The sequence below is a fragment of the Pelophylax lessonae genome (assembly GCF_965119305.1).
Source record: "Pelophylax lessonae genome assembly, chromosome: 3".
NCBI lineage: Eukaryota > Metazoa > Chordata > Amphibia > Anura > Ranidae > Pelophylax > Pelophylax lessonae.
The window spans coordinates 176,086,128-176,103,521 of NC_138770.1; the positions used below are offsets into that span (position 1 = coordinate 176,086,128).

The following is a 17,394-nucleotide window of genomic DNA, read 5'->3' on the forward strand; positions in this document are numbered from 1 at the left end:
GGCAGTAAACCCAATTTCTTTTTTTTTTTTATGGTGGCATTTTACTACCGCTTTAAAATGTGAAAGATTGCGAGCAGGCAGCTCTTTTTTATTACCAAAGAGACATACTATGGGGTCTTTTTATAAAGCAGGGATTGTGATTTTTAAAAAGATTCACTGGTGGAGAATCAAGCAAGCAATCACATTTAAAATGCTTGGACATGGACGTTTGGTTCTCCACCAGAGAATGTTCCCATTTTCTTCTTTTAAGTAAACCCCTATGTCTCTTCTAAAATGTAACCTTTTTACTGGACTGTGCCATCTTCTTTAGATTGTACGCTAAGTTGCACATGCGCAGCTCAGTTTACATTCTCAGCATTGTAAACAGTTGTAAACATGATGAACAAACTATTGGAGTTAAGTCATCCAGGCCCAGCCAAATGAAATGGGAGAAGGTTGTGAAAACTTAAGGTAAAGATGATGATGCAACTGCAATAGGAAGTGAGTATAGTTTTACTTTATTGAATATAAAGGGACATTCTCTGTTCCCCTATAAGCAACTAAGCAGATTCCAGCTGGCAATTTTCTTCTGGCTGACTGCTATGGGTGACATAAACATTTTGATCATAAGCTATTAAAAAAAATACGCTCTTTCCCTATTAATCTAATTACTGTAAGCACCAGTAATGTTTTTTGTATCTTTTTGTCTTGTTAAATAATAATTTATTCAAAAAATTCTTAAATTGACTCCCATGTTGCAGGATGAAAAATATAGCATGGAAAAATCGTATTTTTAATAAATAATATAAATGACTATAAGAAAATGTTGTATTGTTCAATTTACACATTCTATTGAGTCCTGTCTCCTATGTGATACTGAAGAACAAACGTCCAGGTCTCTGGATTGTCTTTAGAACTGACAGAGACATACATGTATTTACAATTGGCTGTATTGCATGTGCCTTCCCAGTAACCACTTTCATTGAGGACCAGAGGGAAGGAATCTTTCCCTTTTACACACACTCCAGCTACATGTGGAATCTGCAACTTAAAGAAAACATCACTGTCCTTGGGTAGAACACCCTCTAGGGGCTGCACCAGTTCATAGCTTTCAGACCAGTCTGTATACACCAATGGAAACACTGGCCATTTCACAGCCGTATTTGTACAAGTGATTAGATAATTACACTGATGTCTGTACATGTTACTGTTCTTAGGCATAATGTTTACATGTAAAACATAAGTTCCAGGCTGTGGAAGGCGGACCTTGATTTGAACATTGCCTTGTGTCTTTGTTTGGAAGAGATGCCTATGCTCCATTTCTGGCATCATTTCAACATCATCTGAATGTAAAGTAGGAAAAATGCTTACATCTCGCAATAATGCAAAACTGACAACACAACAACCATCTTCAGTATGAATCGTAGGACTTGGATGTGAGGGCTGAATAAGCCCAGCCTTCTCTGTCTCTGGATTTGGGCCCACAGGATTATGAAGACTAGAAGGGAAAGGAGGCCATTTTACCTTGGAGTTCGAACATGTTACCAAATAGTTGCAAATATAGCCAGCAATTTCATCAAATATCTGAAAAACATAAGAGCCTGCACGTGGAAGGCGCACACTGAACTCCAGTTTCTGCTTCTGTATGGTCTGAAGAATATACATAACATTGGGTGCAATTTCTACATCATCTGATTTCAAGCTGGCCCTGAGGTTTAATGTCCGGTCTGTGGTGAAGATAATAGTAAAGCATCCATCCTCAGTATTGATGACTGGATCCAGATGTGAGGGCTGGTGCAGTCCAGCAGTTTCTATACCTGGGTGTGGACCTACTGGGTTGTGAAGCATGCTAGGAAATGGTGGCCATTTTACCTTTGGGTTAGAGCATCGTATTAGATAATTACAGACTAAGCCCTTATTTTCACCAAATATCTGGAAAACATAGGAACCATGTAGTGGAAGGCGGATGTTAAACTCAACTTTATCCTTCCCTGTTCTCTGTATAATTTGGTTCTTGATAGCAGTCATTTTATCAGACTTCAAGCTGCTGCTAAGCTTTAGTTCCCCATTAGTTTGGAAACTAATATTGCAAAGTCCATCTTCCTGGTGAATAACCGGGTCTAGATGTGAAGGATGAAGAAGGCCAGCTTTCTCCGTGTCTGGGTGTGGGCCAACAGGGTTATGAAGTACTGCAGGATAGGGTGGCCATTTTACCTTGGTATTTTGGCAAATTATTAGATAGTTACACAGGTACACATCAGTACCCTCAAATATTTTGAGAACATAAGTGCCAGCTTGTGGAAGATGGACACTAAACTCCACCTTTGTGTCCTGAACTTTTTGCAATATATGGTTCGGAATAGATTTTACTTCATCGGATCTAAGGTTGGCTGTGAGTCTCAGCTCCTTGCCTGTGGTAAAGCTTAAAGTACAGCATCCATCTTCTGTGTAAATGATGGCATCCTTGTGTGATGAATGGAGAAGACCTGACATCTCTGACATCCAGCTTGGACCAGCAGGGTTATGAAGACACTTGGGAATCTTCATCTTGCTGTCCACAGTTTTACAGTCTATTCTGTAGTCCACCACCAACTGGTAAGCTTCTTCTAAGTCTGGTCTTTTGGCATAAATTTGCATAATCTGTTGCCCAGTCTTTGAAGGATAAACATCAATTCTGGCTTCATGCTCCATCAGGATTAGCAGACCTTGATCTTCTGTTTCATTTAAGCTGAAGATGTACAACATCTTTTGCCGGCTCTCAATGGTAATGGTAACTTTTCCTTTATCTAGATAGAGCAGACATAACATATATTTATTTATCCACTTGAAAATATGAAGGTACGTACAATTGTAAAATGCTGAACTTAAGATAAACAGCGAAATATACAGTTAAAATATATATGCTGCATTTATATATATATATATATATATATATATATATATATATGTACAGTGCTTTGCAAAAGTATTCGGCCCCCTTGAACTTTGCGACCTTTTGCCACATTTCAGGCTTCAAACATAAAGATATAAAACTGTAATTTTTTGTGAAGAATCAACAACAAGTGGGACACAATCATGAAGTGGAACGAAATTTATTGGATATTTCAAACATTTTTAACAAATAAAAAGCTGAAAAATTGGGCGTGCAAAATTATTCAGCCCTCTTAAGTTAATACTTTGTAGCACCACCTTTTTTTTTCAGTTTTTTATTTGTTAACAAAGTTTGAAATATACAATAAATTTCGTTCCACTTCATGATTGTGTCCCACTTCTTGTTGATTCTTCACAAAAAAATACAGTTTTATATCTTTATGTTTGAAGCCTGAAATGTGGCAAAAGGTCGCAAAGTTCAAGGGGGACGAATACTTTCGCAAGACACTGTATATTTATATATATATATATATATATATATATATATATAGAGAGAGAGAGAGTATGTATATACACATTTATATATACATATACACACAGCACGGCTTTGTCTGGCAGGGCAGATGCCCTTGTCCCTTCCTCAACGTATGACTGGACAGTAAAAAGAGAAGCAGCACACTGATGGGCACATCTCTCTGTCACTCTGCTCACTCCTTTTTCCTGTATGTTCCCCTTTGAACACATGAGCACTGCAATGCAAGTGATCGGCTCCATCGCATTAAAAATACATTTAAAAATATATTCATGAATATAGAGCTGCGTTAATGTACCCTCTTTACATCAGCCTGGAAGTCAGATCGAAAGTGACTTTATCATGACAGAAGTACTGCCATTACTAGTCACCCTATGAAGATACTAGTTGCCTTGCTGTGTGTAACTTAAGTGCTTTTTAGTCAGATATGGAATAAGCCATTCAAAAAAGGAAAATGTTGGATGTACTGGTAGTTAGAACCTGCCTGCTGAGCTGTTTGTTTTTTTTCTTGTTAGCATTTATTTGGTGGTGTTGGCTGCTCTTTAAGGTACATTCCTACATTTGCCATTGTTCTTGGTCCTTACACCTGAACATAAGGCAAACAGAAAAAAACACAAATGAAACACATATATAGGAAGTTGGAACTATTTTATCAGTCAAAGGATTTTCTGTATGTCTGTCTATCAAGTCCCGAGAAATACATAACTCTTGCAGACAGTAGGGCTAGGCTGCTGACCAGATTTTTCTCTACAGTTAAGAAATAAAGCTAGATCACCTCCCTCTCCCCAGCCTTATATTGGGCAGCAGCCATCCATCCCCTTGTCACTTTTCTGTCTCTTCCTATCAGCCCAGGTGCATTTTAGCACACCTGATTGGCTCTAAGCACTGTTCCTCCCTTTCCCAGTTGTAGTTCTTCTATATAGGGAATTACAAGAGGTCGATACCAAGAAAAATTAAAATACTTTTTTAAAAAACATCACAGCTATTCCACTATTTATACCCATCCAAAATTTTACACCTTTGACTAAACACTGGTACAATGCATACCTCTCAACAACTAATTATATACTGAAAAATTAATAAACACAACAGAAAGAGTATAATGCACCCCACAAACTTTTAATCATGCATTACATTATATACAAGAATATCTACATTTCAGCACCCTGTTGTAACTTTTGTTCTCTTTTTGAATAAAGCTTTTATTGTGAAAAAGAAAAAAAAAAAAAAAGAATCTACAAAATTAACTCAAAAACAGCACAACATAAATCCCCCACTATAAAACTGACAGATGTGTTGCACATCCAAAGGTCTCCCTTAAGCAAAATGCATAGATGCAAGACAGTGGCCCAGACTCCCCCACTAAGCAGAGTTTATGGCTGCCTTTGTGAGTGTGTGGGGGTAATGCATTATGCTGTTTTGGGGTTATGTATGTAGATTTTTGTATATAATGAAATCATTAATTTAAAGTCCATACAGTGAACTATAGCCTATCTGTTTTTTCTTTTTTTAAGTGTACAAATTCAGGTACTAAGACCAGTTGCATCAAAAATCACTTACATTTTTGTTAATTAATGCATAACTGCATTAATTCCGTGTTTTAGTATTTGCTAGGAGGCATTAATGTGAACTTGCAGCCAACAAGCAAATGATAAAAAAAAGGGTATACGCAAACCTCACCTATTCTTAAAAAGGTTGAGCTTTGCTCCAACCCTTCTACCCCCAAGCCTCCTTGTGGGTCAAGGAAATGCCCATTACATTAAAGGACTAATTGTAGGACTAAGAAACATAAAGGGGTTAGGCCAAACTTGACCCTTGGTAGAAATTTTGATATTTACATACAAGTTCAGCTATTTCAGGATCTATTTCTATTTTTGAAATGTGGTTTTCCCTGAAACCTTCTTTCATCACATGCTCAGCTTGAATCACACAGGTTTATTGTAGGTTTTATTTTGAAGTGAAATAGTCAGCAATTTTACACTTTTTAGTCAATAGTGTTGCCCAAGAGCAGACTTCACAAGATATAACAAGAGACACTCATCTTTGAATCTCTTAAAGTGGAACTTTACCCATAGCAACTTGATAAAAAAAAGAATGTTCCTTGGCAAGGATCATACGTTATCCACTTACCGACCACCCCACACAGATTTACTGCGGCAGGGTGGCTCGGCTGCGCATAATCACATAGATTTACGTGATTATGTGCACGCGGGTCTGGCGGCGCGTGCTCCCACTGTGTATAGACAGGAGCGGGATCAATCGTCGCCGGCCTCCTGCAATCTTTGGCAAAACTGACAGGAGAGCAGTCTGGTATGTAAACAATGCAAGACGGCTCTCCTGTCAGAGAGGCAGGAAAAGATCGTGTGATTCAGCTAAGTTGAATCACCGATCTCCCTGTGCCTCTGTTCAATCCACCCCCCCCCCCACAGTTAGTAAGCACATTTAGGGAACACATTTAACCCCTTGATCACCCCCAGTGTTAACCCCTGCCCTGCCAGTATCATTTATACAGTGACAGTGCATTATATTTAGCACTGATCACTGTATTAATGCCACTGGCCCCCAAAAAGTGTCACTTAATGTCAGATTTGTCCACCGCAATGTCTCAGTCCCAATAAAAATCGCTGATCGCCACCATTACTAATAAAAAAAAAAAAAAAAGGTCCATAAATTTATCCCAAAGTTTGTAAACGCTATAACATTTGCGCAAACCAATTATTATACGCTTTTTGGGATTTTTTTTTTTACCAAAGATATGTAGCAGAATAGCAACTGGCCTAAACTGATAAAAGAAATTGATTTTTTACAGTTTTTTTATTGGGAATGTTTTAGAGCAGAAAGAAGAAAATATTGGTGTTTTTTCAAAATTGATGCTCTTTTTTTGTTTATAGCGCAAAAACGGAAAAAAACGAAGAGATGATCAAATACCACCAAAGGGAAGCTCTATTTTTGGGGAAAAAAGGACATCAATTGCATTTGGGTAAAGCGTTGTATTTGGGTACAGTTCTGGAAGTGCCAAAAAATAGAGAGCAACCGAGCATGTACATAGCAGGATAAGACAGTGTATTATTGGATTTTAAACAGTATATGGACTTATTTTTAATGTTTTACATAGTTATACCTGCAAAAGGGGCCAGTCTGAAGTGATCTAGCAGGACCTAATTTTCTGACTTAAGTTCCACCTTACACTAGTTTCTCTTTCTTAATAGGGACCTAATTGAAATTTTCCTGTTCAGTCAGAGTGGTCTCATGCTTGCTTCATCTTCCCCTTGAGCCCACATCACTCAGGAGATCCACAATACTCTAAGGCTCCATGTACATGGGACGCTGGAAATGGCCGTTTAGGAGCAGTTGGGCGTTTTTTTCAGAAGCCCCTGAACCCATCTACATTTTATCTTATCTGTCCATGTACACCAGGTCGTTTACAGTCATTTGCAGGCAGTTGCTTTCAGGGACTGTTTTTAGAACGCAATTATTTGCGTTCAAACGTGTGTTTCCCGGCGTTCCAAACGCACAAACGCGTCCGAACGCGTCCGAACGCGTCTGAACGCGATGACCCGCGTTTAGCGTTCGCGTTTTTTCCATTTTAAAGGGAAATAATTTTTTTGACCTCTAGGAACGCTTCTAAACGCAAACGCCCGCAAACGCTGCTAAACGCCCGCTAAACGCAGGTACAAACGCGACCGAACGGACGTTTCAAACGTCCTAAAAATTCCAGCATTCAAAGGGACTTTTAACAACGTCCCGTGTACATGGAGCCTTACGCTTAACCACTGACAGGTCTGACATTTTGTAGTAAAATCATAAAAACTTACCTGTTTCTATAACAGCTGCTTCAGGCTGAGAGGAAATCAGCCCTAGGTTATAAAAATGACTTTTGTGGTGCACAATCTGTTGAAAGTCTTTGCGGGTCACCTTTGGATCCAGTAGTTGACAGTCTGCTTGTTCTGGATAATGTTCCCCAATGAAGAGAGCCGGATGGGTCAAGAAATAAAACTCATTGTACCTTGATATAGGCAACAGAGAAGAGTGACATACATCATATAATATAAATTAACTAACAGTGGTCAATCGGTACAAATACTGCCCCAGAAAGAAAAAAACTTATTTAACACAGTCACAACAGGATCAGTGTCCACAGGCTTTTGTTTGGGTCAGATCTATTTCACTTTAGAACAATTAATGGCAAAGATAAGACAAAATAGAGATATAAGTGGAGTGAATGTTGGAACAAGAGGAGCATAAAATTGCAGCATATGCAGACGATGTACTGCTCTATATTACAAACCCCAGGATCACCCTCCCAAACATTCAAAAATAATTAAAAGAATATGGAAATCTATCTAACTTCAAAATAAATCCAGTAAAATCTGAAATCCTTAGGCTTCTTATAGGCGCTCCGTATGTCCGTATATCATCCCATCCATTTGCGGATGATATACGGACATAATGCATGTCAATGGGATTGCGGATGTCAGCGGATAACCATCCGCTGACATCCGATTTGCATCCTTTCAGTTCTGTTCCGTTTTTTGGAAAGGAACAGAACCCTATTTTTCTTCCGTTTAAAAAACAGAAAGGACGCAAAATCGGATGTCAGCGGTGTCATCCTCTGACATCCGCAATCCCATAGACATACATTATGTCCGTATATCATCCGCAAACGGATGGGATGATATGCGGACATACGTACCGGATGACACTTGTGTCATCCGTGTCCGTAAAAAAAATAATAAAATACGGTCCGCTCCGTGTGAAAGGAGCCTTAATATTAGTTTAAACATCGGAGAAGAACAGGCCCTAAAATCTTACTTCCCATATACCTGGGTAAAAACTAAGTTAAAATACCTAGGGATATATATAACAGCAGAAACTGAAAAGCTTTAACAAACAAATTTTGTACCGCTACTAAACGAAATAAAAACTGATATAGGGAGGAGATCTAATAATCAGATCTCCTGGGTAGGGAGAATAAACGTCGCTAAGATGTTTCTGCTACCTAAGATCCTGTATAAGTTCTCCTTATTACCATTGGACATTCCCCCAGCTTTTTTCAGCGCAATGAAAACCATGATAACAAAATACATATGGCAACGGAAAAAGCCCAGAGTGCAACATGCGATTCTCACGAGAAGTAAAACACAGGGAGGGTTAGCAACATCAGATATAGAGAGGTATTACAAGGCAGTAATTATTACACGAATGATTGAATGGACAAAAGAAATCACAGGGAAAAAATGGGTTAAAATAGAATGTGCACAAAATAACACACATTTACATAAGACAATATGGATCCCACCAAAATATAGGGAATCACACAGAGTACATGAACTGACAAGGGTGCTATATAAAATATGGGATGGGGTTAATAAACAATTAAAATGGGAATATAATTCCCCAATGATATCACTTATGGGCACAAAATATTTCCCACCAGGGAATGAAAGAAAATTTGGAAATTGGATAGGAAACACTCAATTAAAAGATATAGTTCACAAGGGTCATGTTAAAACACTTCAAGATTTAAAGATTAATGATAAAGGGATGAAATTGGAGGAATGGAGGTATCTCCAGTTGAGCCACTTTGTGAACTCATTATCACAGCCGATTAGATCAGAGAAAACATTAAATATCATGGAAAAATTATGTTATACATCAACTTTAAAACATGGAACATCTCAAGTATATAAGATGTTGACGGAGTGGCACTGTCTGGAGAGGCCCCCATTTATTGCAAAATGGGAAAAAGAAATTGGGACACAATTATCAAAACAAGAATCGGATGTAGTACTGAAGGCAGCGGGATATGTAGCCATAGATGTAGGAACCATAGAATTAAATTATAAATGTTTGTTAAGATGGTACATCACACCGGAATTAGCACATAAATACCAACCAGACGAAATAGACAAATGTTGGCGGGAATGTGGAGGAAAGGGAACGATGTACCACATACTGCGGGAATGCTCTAAAATTAGAGAATTTTGGACAAAAGTACATCAAATTATTGGTGAAATTACCGAAATAATGATTCCAAATGATCCATGGGTCTGCCTGTTTCATAAAACGACAATGCCACTAAAATAATATAAAGCAACTTCGATCCCAACCCTGCTAAATGCAGCCAAAGGGAACAATACCGAAGAAGCGGCATGAATTAGATCCCCCAGAGTTAAAAGAATGGTGTACAAGGATAAACTATGTTTTTAATATGGAATATATTAGTAATAGCCAGGAGGAAAACCCAATTAATATAAAAAAAAAATGGGAAAAATGGATAGATTTCAAAAAAATCAAACAAATATGTAGAAATGAATACTTAAATATTAATCAAAGAAAAACAACAGAGAGACCAACAGAGTAGGCTAAGGAAGAATATGGAGGAGAGAAGGGAAGGGAAAAAAAAGAAAAAGGGGAAGAAATGTACCGTAAGGCAATATTTTGTAAATCTGTTGAAAAATGATATATGGTGTTTCTTTCTTTGCTTTTGAAATGTTTTGTAAGTTTTAATGAAGTTCAATAATAAAAATGTAAATAAAAAAAGTTCTTTGGGAATGCAAAAGCAGATTAAAACAAGTCCAATGCAGGTCAAAAAGAGGTCACCTACAGGTCATACTGACCAGCAATATCCAGCATATGGTCATTTTTCAAACAACACAAACAAAATAAACTTTTTGTTGGCTTGAATGCACTCACAGATACCAGATCATGTTTGATCATGTGTTAGATAACAAGAAAGATGTCTACACTACATTCACAGAGCTTCAGCGTAAGGATAAGGATTTTTATTCAAGCCACGTGACTGTAATGTCAAATCTCTTCTGAGAACCACCATTAAGATAATATTTAGACATGAATCTCATAAATATACTGAATGCTTACTGGAAAGTGAACTTGTTAATGCTCTCGTCAACATGACCAGCGCCCCATGTGGTGTCCAGTAGGTGCCATCTTCCTTCTAAATACACCATGTTCCATGTGTGGTCAGAATCCCAAGATATCACTTGCCCTGCCTTGTATAGGGTTCCTTTGGAAAAGCCGTTGACTGTCTTGCACTGAATAGCAGCGAGGCTAAACAGGGAAAATGTACTTATCAGACACCCATAAAAACATCAGTTATGTCTACATGCACATTTTACTCTCATATCAAATATTTTTTAAATATTTTTAAAGGCAAACTTCTGGCAGATTTATTTTTCTTGTTTCTAAATGAGAAAGGGCTGGGACTGGGATGATTTCCCCTCAATGTGTGTTTCAGCAGCTCCTCTGTGATATCAGATCAAGAAATGAGTTGAAGGAAGGCGAAGAACACAAAGAAGGTTCTAACCTTTAACAATTTTTATACCTTCTCCATCCCCCAAATGGGGACAGAGACAACGACAGAAACTTAGAAGGGGTTCTAGCCCTTCCACACTGTCCAAAACAAAAAGAAAATGTTTAGTTGGGGTTAGGGTTTAAGCAACCATACTCAAATAACTTCTGACTAGAGATGTGCACGACGGAAAAATGTGTTCTGTTTGGTTTCAGATTTGTTAGTTAAGGTAATAATTTTGTTTCATAATGTTAACTATGTTAGAATTATTTCTTTCTGGAATTTGTTTTGTACAGTATATTGGGATTAGATTCATATATTTGTTTTTTTCAAATTGATTCAAAATTCCAATTTCGGCAGATGGCTATATTCTATTTTATTCTATTCTTATCTAATCTTTTTTATTCATTTCTATTCTTTTCCACTCTTTTCTATTCCTTTATTTTATATTCTATTTTGTTTAATTATATTCTATTCTTTTTTTATTCTATTCTATTTCATTTTATTTTATTATATTATTTTCTATGCTATTTTTTCTCTTCTTTCTATTCTATTATTTTATTTTATATTCTATTATTTTTATATTCTATTCTATTTTACTCTATTATTTTATATTCTTTTATATTATATTTCTTTTCTTTTCTATTCCACTCTATTCTGTTTTATTCTATTCTATTCTATTCTATTCTATTCTATTCTATAAAGCAGCCTAGGTAGGATTCATCATCTTTTCAATCAATCAATCAATTTCACTTTTACACCTGATTGTATTTATTACAATATGTTTCAATTTCAATTTCAAATACATTTTCGAATTTGAATTCATTTTCAAATTCAAAATATTTCTTTTTAATTCAAACTCAGTTAAATAATTTCATTATAATTTATTTTGGATGCGCTAAAATTTGTTATTATTGTATTAGGGAAATTCAGATACATTAGAAGCTCCCAATAATGAAAATTAGTCAGAATTTCAATTTGTAAAGAAACTAATCGTACATGTCTCCTTCTGACTTCCTCACTCCTAACCCCCAGCATCAGTATCCAGCCAGGGCATACAAACCATGAATGGGTTGGACGAAGCATACCTAACTGTACTGCCAAATACTGTATCTTTATCTTAACCAGATTTAATTTAAACTTGGGAGGTTATGACAAGACATATTCTATTCTATTTCATTTTATTTTATTATATTATTTTCTATGCTATTTTTTCTCTTCTTTCTATTCTATTATTTTATTTTATATTCTATTATTTTTATATTCTATTCTATTTTACTCTATTATTTTATATTCTTTTATATTATATTTCTTTTCTTTTCTATTCCACTCTATTCTGTTTTATTCTATTCTATTCTATTCTATTCTATAAAGCAGCCTAGGTAGGATTCATCATCTTTTCAATCAATCAATCAATTTCACTTTTACACCTGATTATATTTATTACAATATGTTTCAATTTCAATTTCAAATACATTTTCGAATTTGAATTCATTTTCAAATTCAAAATATTTCTTTTTAATTCAAACTCAGTTAAATAATTTCATTATAATTTATTTTGGATGCGCTAAAATTTGTTAATATTGTATTAGGGAAATTCAGATACATTAGAAGCTCCCAATAATGAAAATTAGTCAGAATTTCAATTTTTAAAGAAACTAATCGTACATGTCTCCTTCTGACTTCCTCACTCCTAACCCCCAGCATCAGTATCCAGCCAGGGCATACAAACCATGAATGGGTTGGACGAAGCATACCTAACTGTACTGCCAAATACTGTATCTTTATCTTAACCAGATTTAATTTAAACTTGGGAGGTTATGACAAGACATATTCTATTCTATTTCATTTTATTTTATTATATTATATTATTTTCTATGCTATTTTTTCTCTTCTTTCTATTCTATTATTTTATTTTATATTCTATTATTTTTATATTCTATTCTATTTTACTCTATTATTTTATATTCTTTTATATTATATTTCTTTTCTTTTCTATTCCACTCTATTCTGTTTTATTCTATTCTATTCTATTCTATTCTATAAAGCAGCCTAGGTAGGATTCATCATCTTTTCAATCAATCAATCAATTTCACTTTTACACCTGATTGTATTTATTACAATATGTTTCAATTTCAATTTCAGATACATTTTCGAATTTGAATTCATTTTCAAATTCAAAATATTTATTTTTAATTCAAACTCAGTTAAATAATTTCATTATAATTTATTTTGGATGCGCTAAAATTTGTTATTATTGTATTAGGGAAATTCAGATACATTAGAAGCTCCCAATAATGAAAATTAGTCAGAATTTCAATTTGTAAAGAAACTAATCGTACATGTCTCCTTCTGACTTCCTCACTCCTAACCCCCAGCATCAGTATCCAGCCAGGGCATACAAACCATGAATGGGTTGGACGAAGCATACCTAACTGTACTGCCAAATACTGTATCTTTATCTTAACCAGATTTAATTTAAACTTGGGAGGTTATGACAAGACATAAAAAGTATGCGCCCTCATTTATATTTAACCACTTGCCGACCGCCTACCGCACTTGTACTGTGGCAGGTCGGCTCTATTGCGCAAAACGATGACCTGTATGTCATTTCATGCAATATACACTGGGGGGTGCGCGCACTCCACCGGGGGGCACGATCGCCCTGATTAGACACAGAGGATGCCAATCAGAGGGTCCAGTGGACCCAATGTCCACCGGCCACCCGCCATCATTCTCCAGAGAGGCAGAATGGCGATCTGCCTATGTAAACAAGGCAGATTGCCTTTCTGACAGGGGAGAAGATGGAGATAATGCTAAGCAGGAGCACTGATCTCTTTCTTCACCAAGTCAGAGCAACCCCCACACAGTTAGCAAGCACCAGCTAGTCAAACAGTTAACCCTTTGATTGCCCCTGATGTAAACCCTTCCCTGCCTGTGACATTAGTACCGTAACAGTGCATATTTTTAGCACTGTTCACTGTAATAATGTCACTGGTTCCCAAAAAAGTGTCAAAAGTGTCAGTTAGGTGTCCGATTGGTCTGCCGCAATGTCGCAGTCCCGCCAAAACTAGTAAAAAAATTTATAAAAATGCCAGAAAAATATCCCATAGTTTGTAGACACTCTAACTGTTGCGCAAACCAACCAATATACGCTTATTGGGATTTTTTTTAACAAAAATATGCAGCAGAGTACATATTGGCCGAAATTGATAAAGAAATGAGATTTTTTACTGGATGTGTTTATAGCAGAAATTAAAAAATATTGTTTTTTTTTTTTTTTTTTTTTTTTGCTTATAGTACAAAAAATAAAAACTGCAGAGAATATCAAATACCACCAAAAGCTCTATTTGTGGGACAAAAAAGGGCATACGTTTTATTTTAGTACAGTGTTGCACGACTGCACGATTGTCAGTTAAACTAACAGTGCCGTATCGCAAAAAAATTGCCTGATCATTAAGGGGGTAAAACCTTCCAAGGCTGAAGTGGTTAAAGGGTATGTATAGCGTTTGTATAGGGGCTGTGAGTCCCTTTCTGTAATGGACCCTTGCTACAAAATTACTACAGGGTGATATAGCTGGGTTCTGGCAGCAAGTGTGTTCCAGAGGAAGAAGAGGAGCTGTATATTGGATTGTATATAGGATGAGTTGCCCCTGAAGTTTGTTTGAAGGCAGCTGGGCATCCCATAACTTCCAATCCCTATCCAAGCTATTATCCTTCAAAAAACAAAAAAAACAAAGCCATTGACTGTTCTCTGACTCTGGAGTGCCTGTGGAAATTTGGTGTGCCTGGCTGTGCGCGGGGTGGGGGATCCCAGTTACTTGCGGCCCTTAAGGGGGTGCGCTACAAAAACAATAATGTAGGCAGTACTGTGCTTTCTTTTTAAGCAATAATAATCCTTTAAGGCAGTAATAATTTTAAAATGTCATCCCTCAACTGAAAAAAAATATATTTATTGCTGTTTTGAGCCTAAAAATATCTAACGCTGTATATAAGTATGCATGCTATTTAAAGGACTAACAAAAGTTATTTATATATTACGATAAGGAATACACATGTAGTAGATCTAACAAAGATGGTCACATAGTATACATCACCTGCACATGCGTTCAAACAGTGAGCAGTACCCAAAAGAGGTCCCTTTTCTGGTTTGTAGGACAACATCTGGGTCAGATGATACCAGAGCTTTATTCTTTAATCCTGCTGTGTCATACTCTGAGAGAATCACAGAGAAGAGATATATGTTGGGCACACATTTTAGGCATGAATTCAAGCTTAATAATACAATTTTGGTAAATGTTAGTTATTAAATATGATATATTCTATAGCTAACATCAATAATTTCCGATGGAAATTGGAGTACTTGTTTTCCCCCACATACCAATATGATGGCAGATCCAAATCCAAAAAACTCTTGTTTTCTCCAGCTCTGTGTTAGTTTCAAGGGTAAGTTCTTTTACTAATTGTTCAAGTGTCCCGTTAGCACTGACCTAGTGTAAGCCATAGACAACATAAGTAAAATAATTAACTAATATGGGTTAATTTACTAAAGCCAAAAAAGTTGTTCACTTTGCAAGGGTATTGTCCCTTACCTTTGCGAATGCAGTGAAAATTTCACTTTGCAAAGAATACCTAATCACGCGCAAAGAAAATAAAAAAAAAGGACAGTAGGGTTAATGTACTAAAAACAAATACACTGTTCACTTTGCAAGTGAAGTTACAAGATAATTTTTCCAGAGCTTAGTGATTGTGGTGAAGCTACACATTGCAAAGAATACCGGATCATGTGCAAGGGAAAAAAAACAATTTTGCTTGCACAAGATTGGATGATAGAAGTTATCGGAGCATCGCCTCATTCTCTAAGCTTTGGGGAAAATTCCCTTGCAGAGTGCAATTTTCCTTGCAAAGTGAACAGTATATTTGCCTTTAGTTATTTAGTCCTATCTTTTTTTTTCTTACACTTGACTAAAAGATAAAAATTAGCAGAACTTAACCACATTCACCGACTTAAGGGAAAATTCCCTTGCAAATTTTACCACCTATTCGGCTTTTCGTCCCCAATATAACAACATGAGAATTTAACAAACAAAACCAGCAGTAGAAGAAAGTCATTGGTAACAGCACAGGTAATAGTAGAGACGAGCAAAGCCATTATAAAAATGGCAAAATGAACCCTCTGGCAGACAGCTTACCAAGACAATTTTATATAGTTCATTTAGAGCATATCTTTAGGCTAAACTTTTTTTTTTTTAATTTTGGATAAAGTAGGGGGTGTTAGATTATCAAGTTTTAATGCTGTCTGTGTCCCCATTCAGGAGATGTACCCTACTATTTGTACTGGTGACTGTTGTCGTGGAGTAAAAAAGTAAGGAAAACCCAAAATGTTAGAGTTATCTTTAGGAGATTTTCTCTAACTTAAAGTGGAGCTCCAGGCTCCTTCAGAAAAAAATATAAATCAGCATCTACAAATACTGTAGCTGCTGACTTTAAATATTAAAGTCCAGGAATCAAGCGGTGTCCTTACCCAAGCTGATTTTTTAATCAGCAGTCAGGTGTGGCTGCTGCGATGTTGACTAAGGAATACTGATAGTAAAGCCTTGCAGCTTTACAGCCAGTCTCCTACTGGGCCTGCTGTGGGGGAAGGAGGGGGGGCAAACATCCAGCTCGGTTTGCCACAGTAAACTAAGCCCAAAGCAGGAGCGGGTACCTGTCAAAACCAGGTACCCGCTCCCCCCAAAAGGTGCCAAATGTGGGCAATGGAGGGGGGTGGAGGCAGACAACTGGAGCTTCCCCTTGTGGGTGGAGCTCTGCTTTAATGTCTTGTGGGTTAGGGAGTCTGGGATAGGAAATAAAGGAAAAAATACCAAATAGTAAACAGAAAGCAAAAAGCAAAAAAAAAGGGTTTTAACCATTTCCTACTCTACCCAAAGCTCGAAAAAAAAAAAAAAAGTTGGCGACACTGGGACAAAATACCCCCCAATCCACTCTTGTTTGGTGGTATGAAAGAAATTCCTGAATTCTCTTGTTTATACAAGGATTGGACATTCTGTCTTATACATGACCCTTAACGCTAAAGCCAGAGCTACAACATTTCTTAGAGTGGTCATGGATGCGGTACAGAGATTGAGCGAACTTAGCATTAAGGGTGGAGTATTGGAATCACACTAGGACACAATACACCAAGGCATTTTATTGTTGTTTGTAAGTGCTTTCATGTCCAAGTGGTATTTTAAAAATATGGCAACAATGCAAAAATAGGACCAGAACTTTTTTAATGTACAGCAACATAGCTTTTGTTTTCTATCCCACAGTAATAAAACAACATTTAATCTTAATTTGATTTGCTTTTCTCCTTTGTTGAGGGCTAATTGAGAATATTTCACAGGGAGCAATGCCTAAGGTTTCTCTATGTGTAAGTCTGCCCAATGCTAACCAATACATAACTTTTATTTTAAGAAGAAAGTAAAAGTTACAAAAACAGTTACTCTGAAAGAGATTTTCACCATCACATCAAACTCAAAGAAAAATGGCCTCAAGTTTTCTGGCTTCTTCTCGCAGTATCACTGCTCGGGCCTCAAGCCTAGACCTTTGGTCTGGTCCGACAGACTGTGTCTCAGCACCACTGTGCTCATGCGCAACTCTACACCTCTCTCTTGGTTTTATTGGCCCCCTTTATCTTGCAGCTCTGAGTCTGGCCCAC

General features: G+C 36.7%; 1 protein-coding gene across 1 annotated transcript in view; it reads right to left on the bottom strand.

Moving 5' to 3' along the window:
* Nucleotides 1–828: 828 nt before the first annotated feature.
* LOC309551297 (uncharacterized protein) overlaps nucleotides 829–17,394 on the bottom strand; it is a gene marked incomplete at its 3' end in the record, with an annotated part of 73,484 nt that continues 56,918 nt past the window's right edge. Inside the window, exons 7-11 of the mRNA XM_082251826.1 lie at nucleotides 15,076–15,184; nucleotides 14,792–14,909; nucleotides 10,265–10,453; nucleotides 7,198–7,388; nucleotides 829–2,765 (exon numbers count right to left, since the gene is read on the bottom strand). Coding sequence (XP_082107952.1) covers nucleotides 829–2,765; nucleotides 7,198–7,388; nucleotides 10,265–10,453; nucleotides 14,792–14,909; nucleotides 15,076–15,184 — 2,544 coding nt within the window. The remainder of the gene's footprint in view (nucleotides 2,766–7,197; nucleotides 7,389–10,264; nucleotides 10,454–14,791; nucleotides 14,910–15,075; nucleotides 15,185–17,394) is intronic.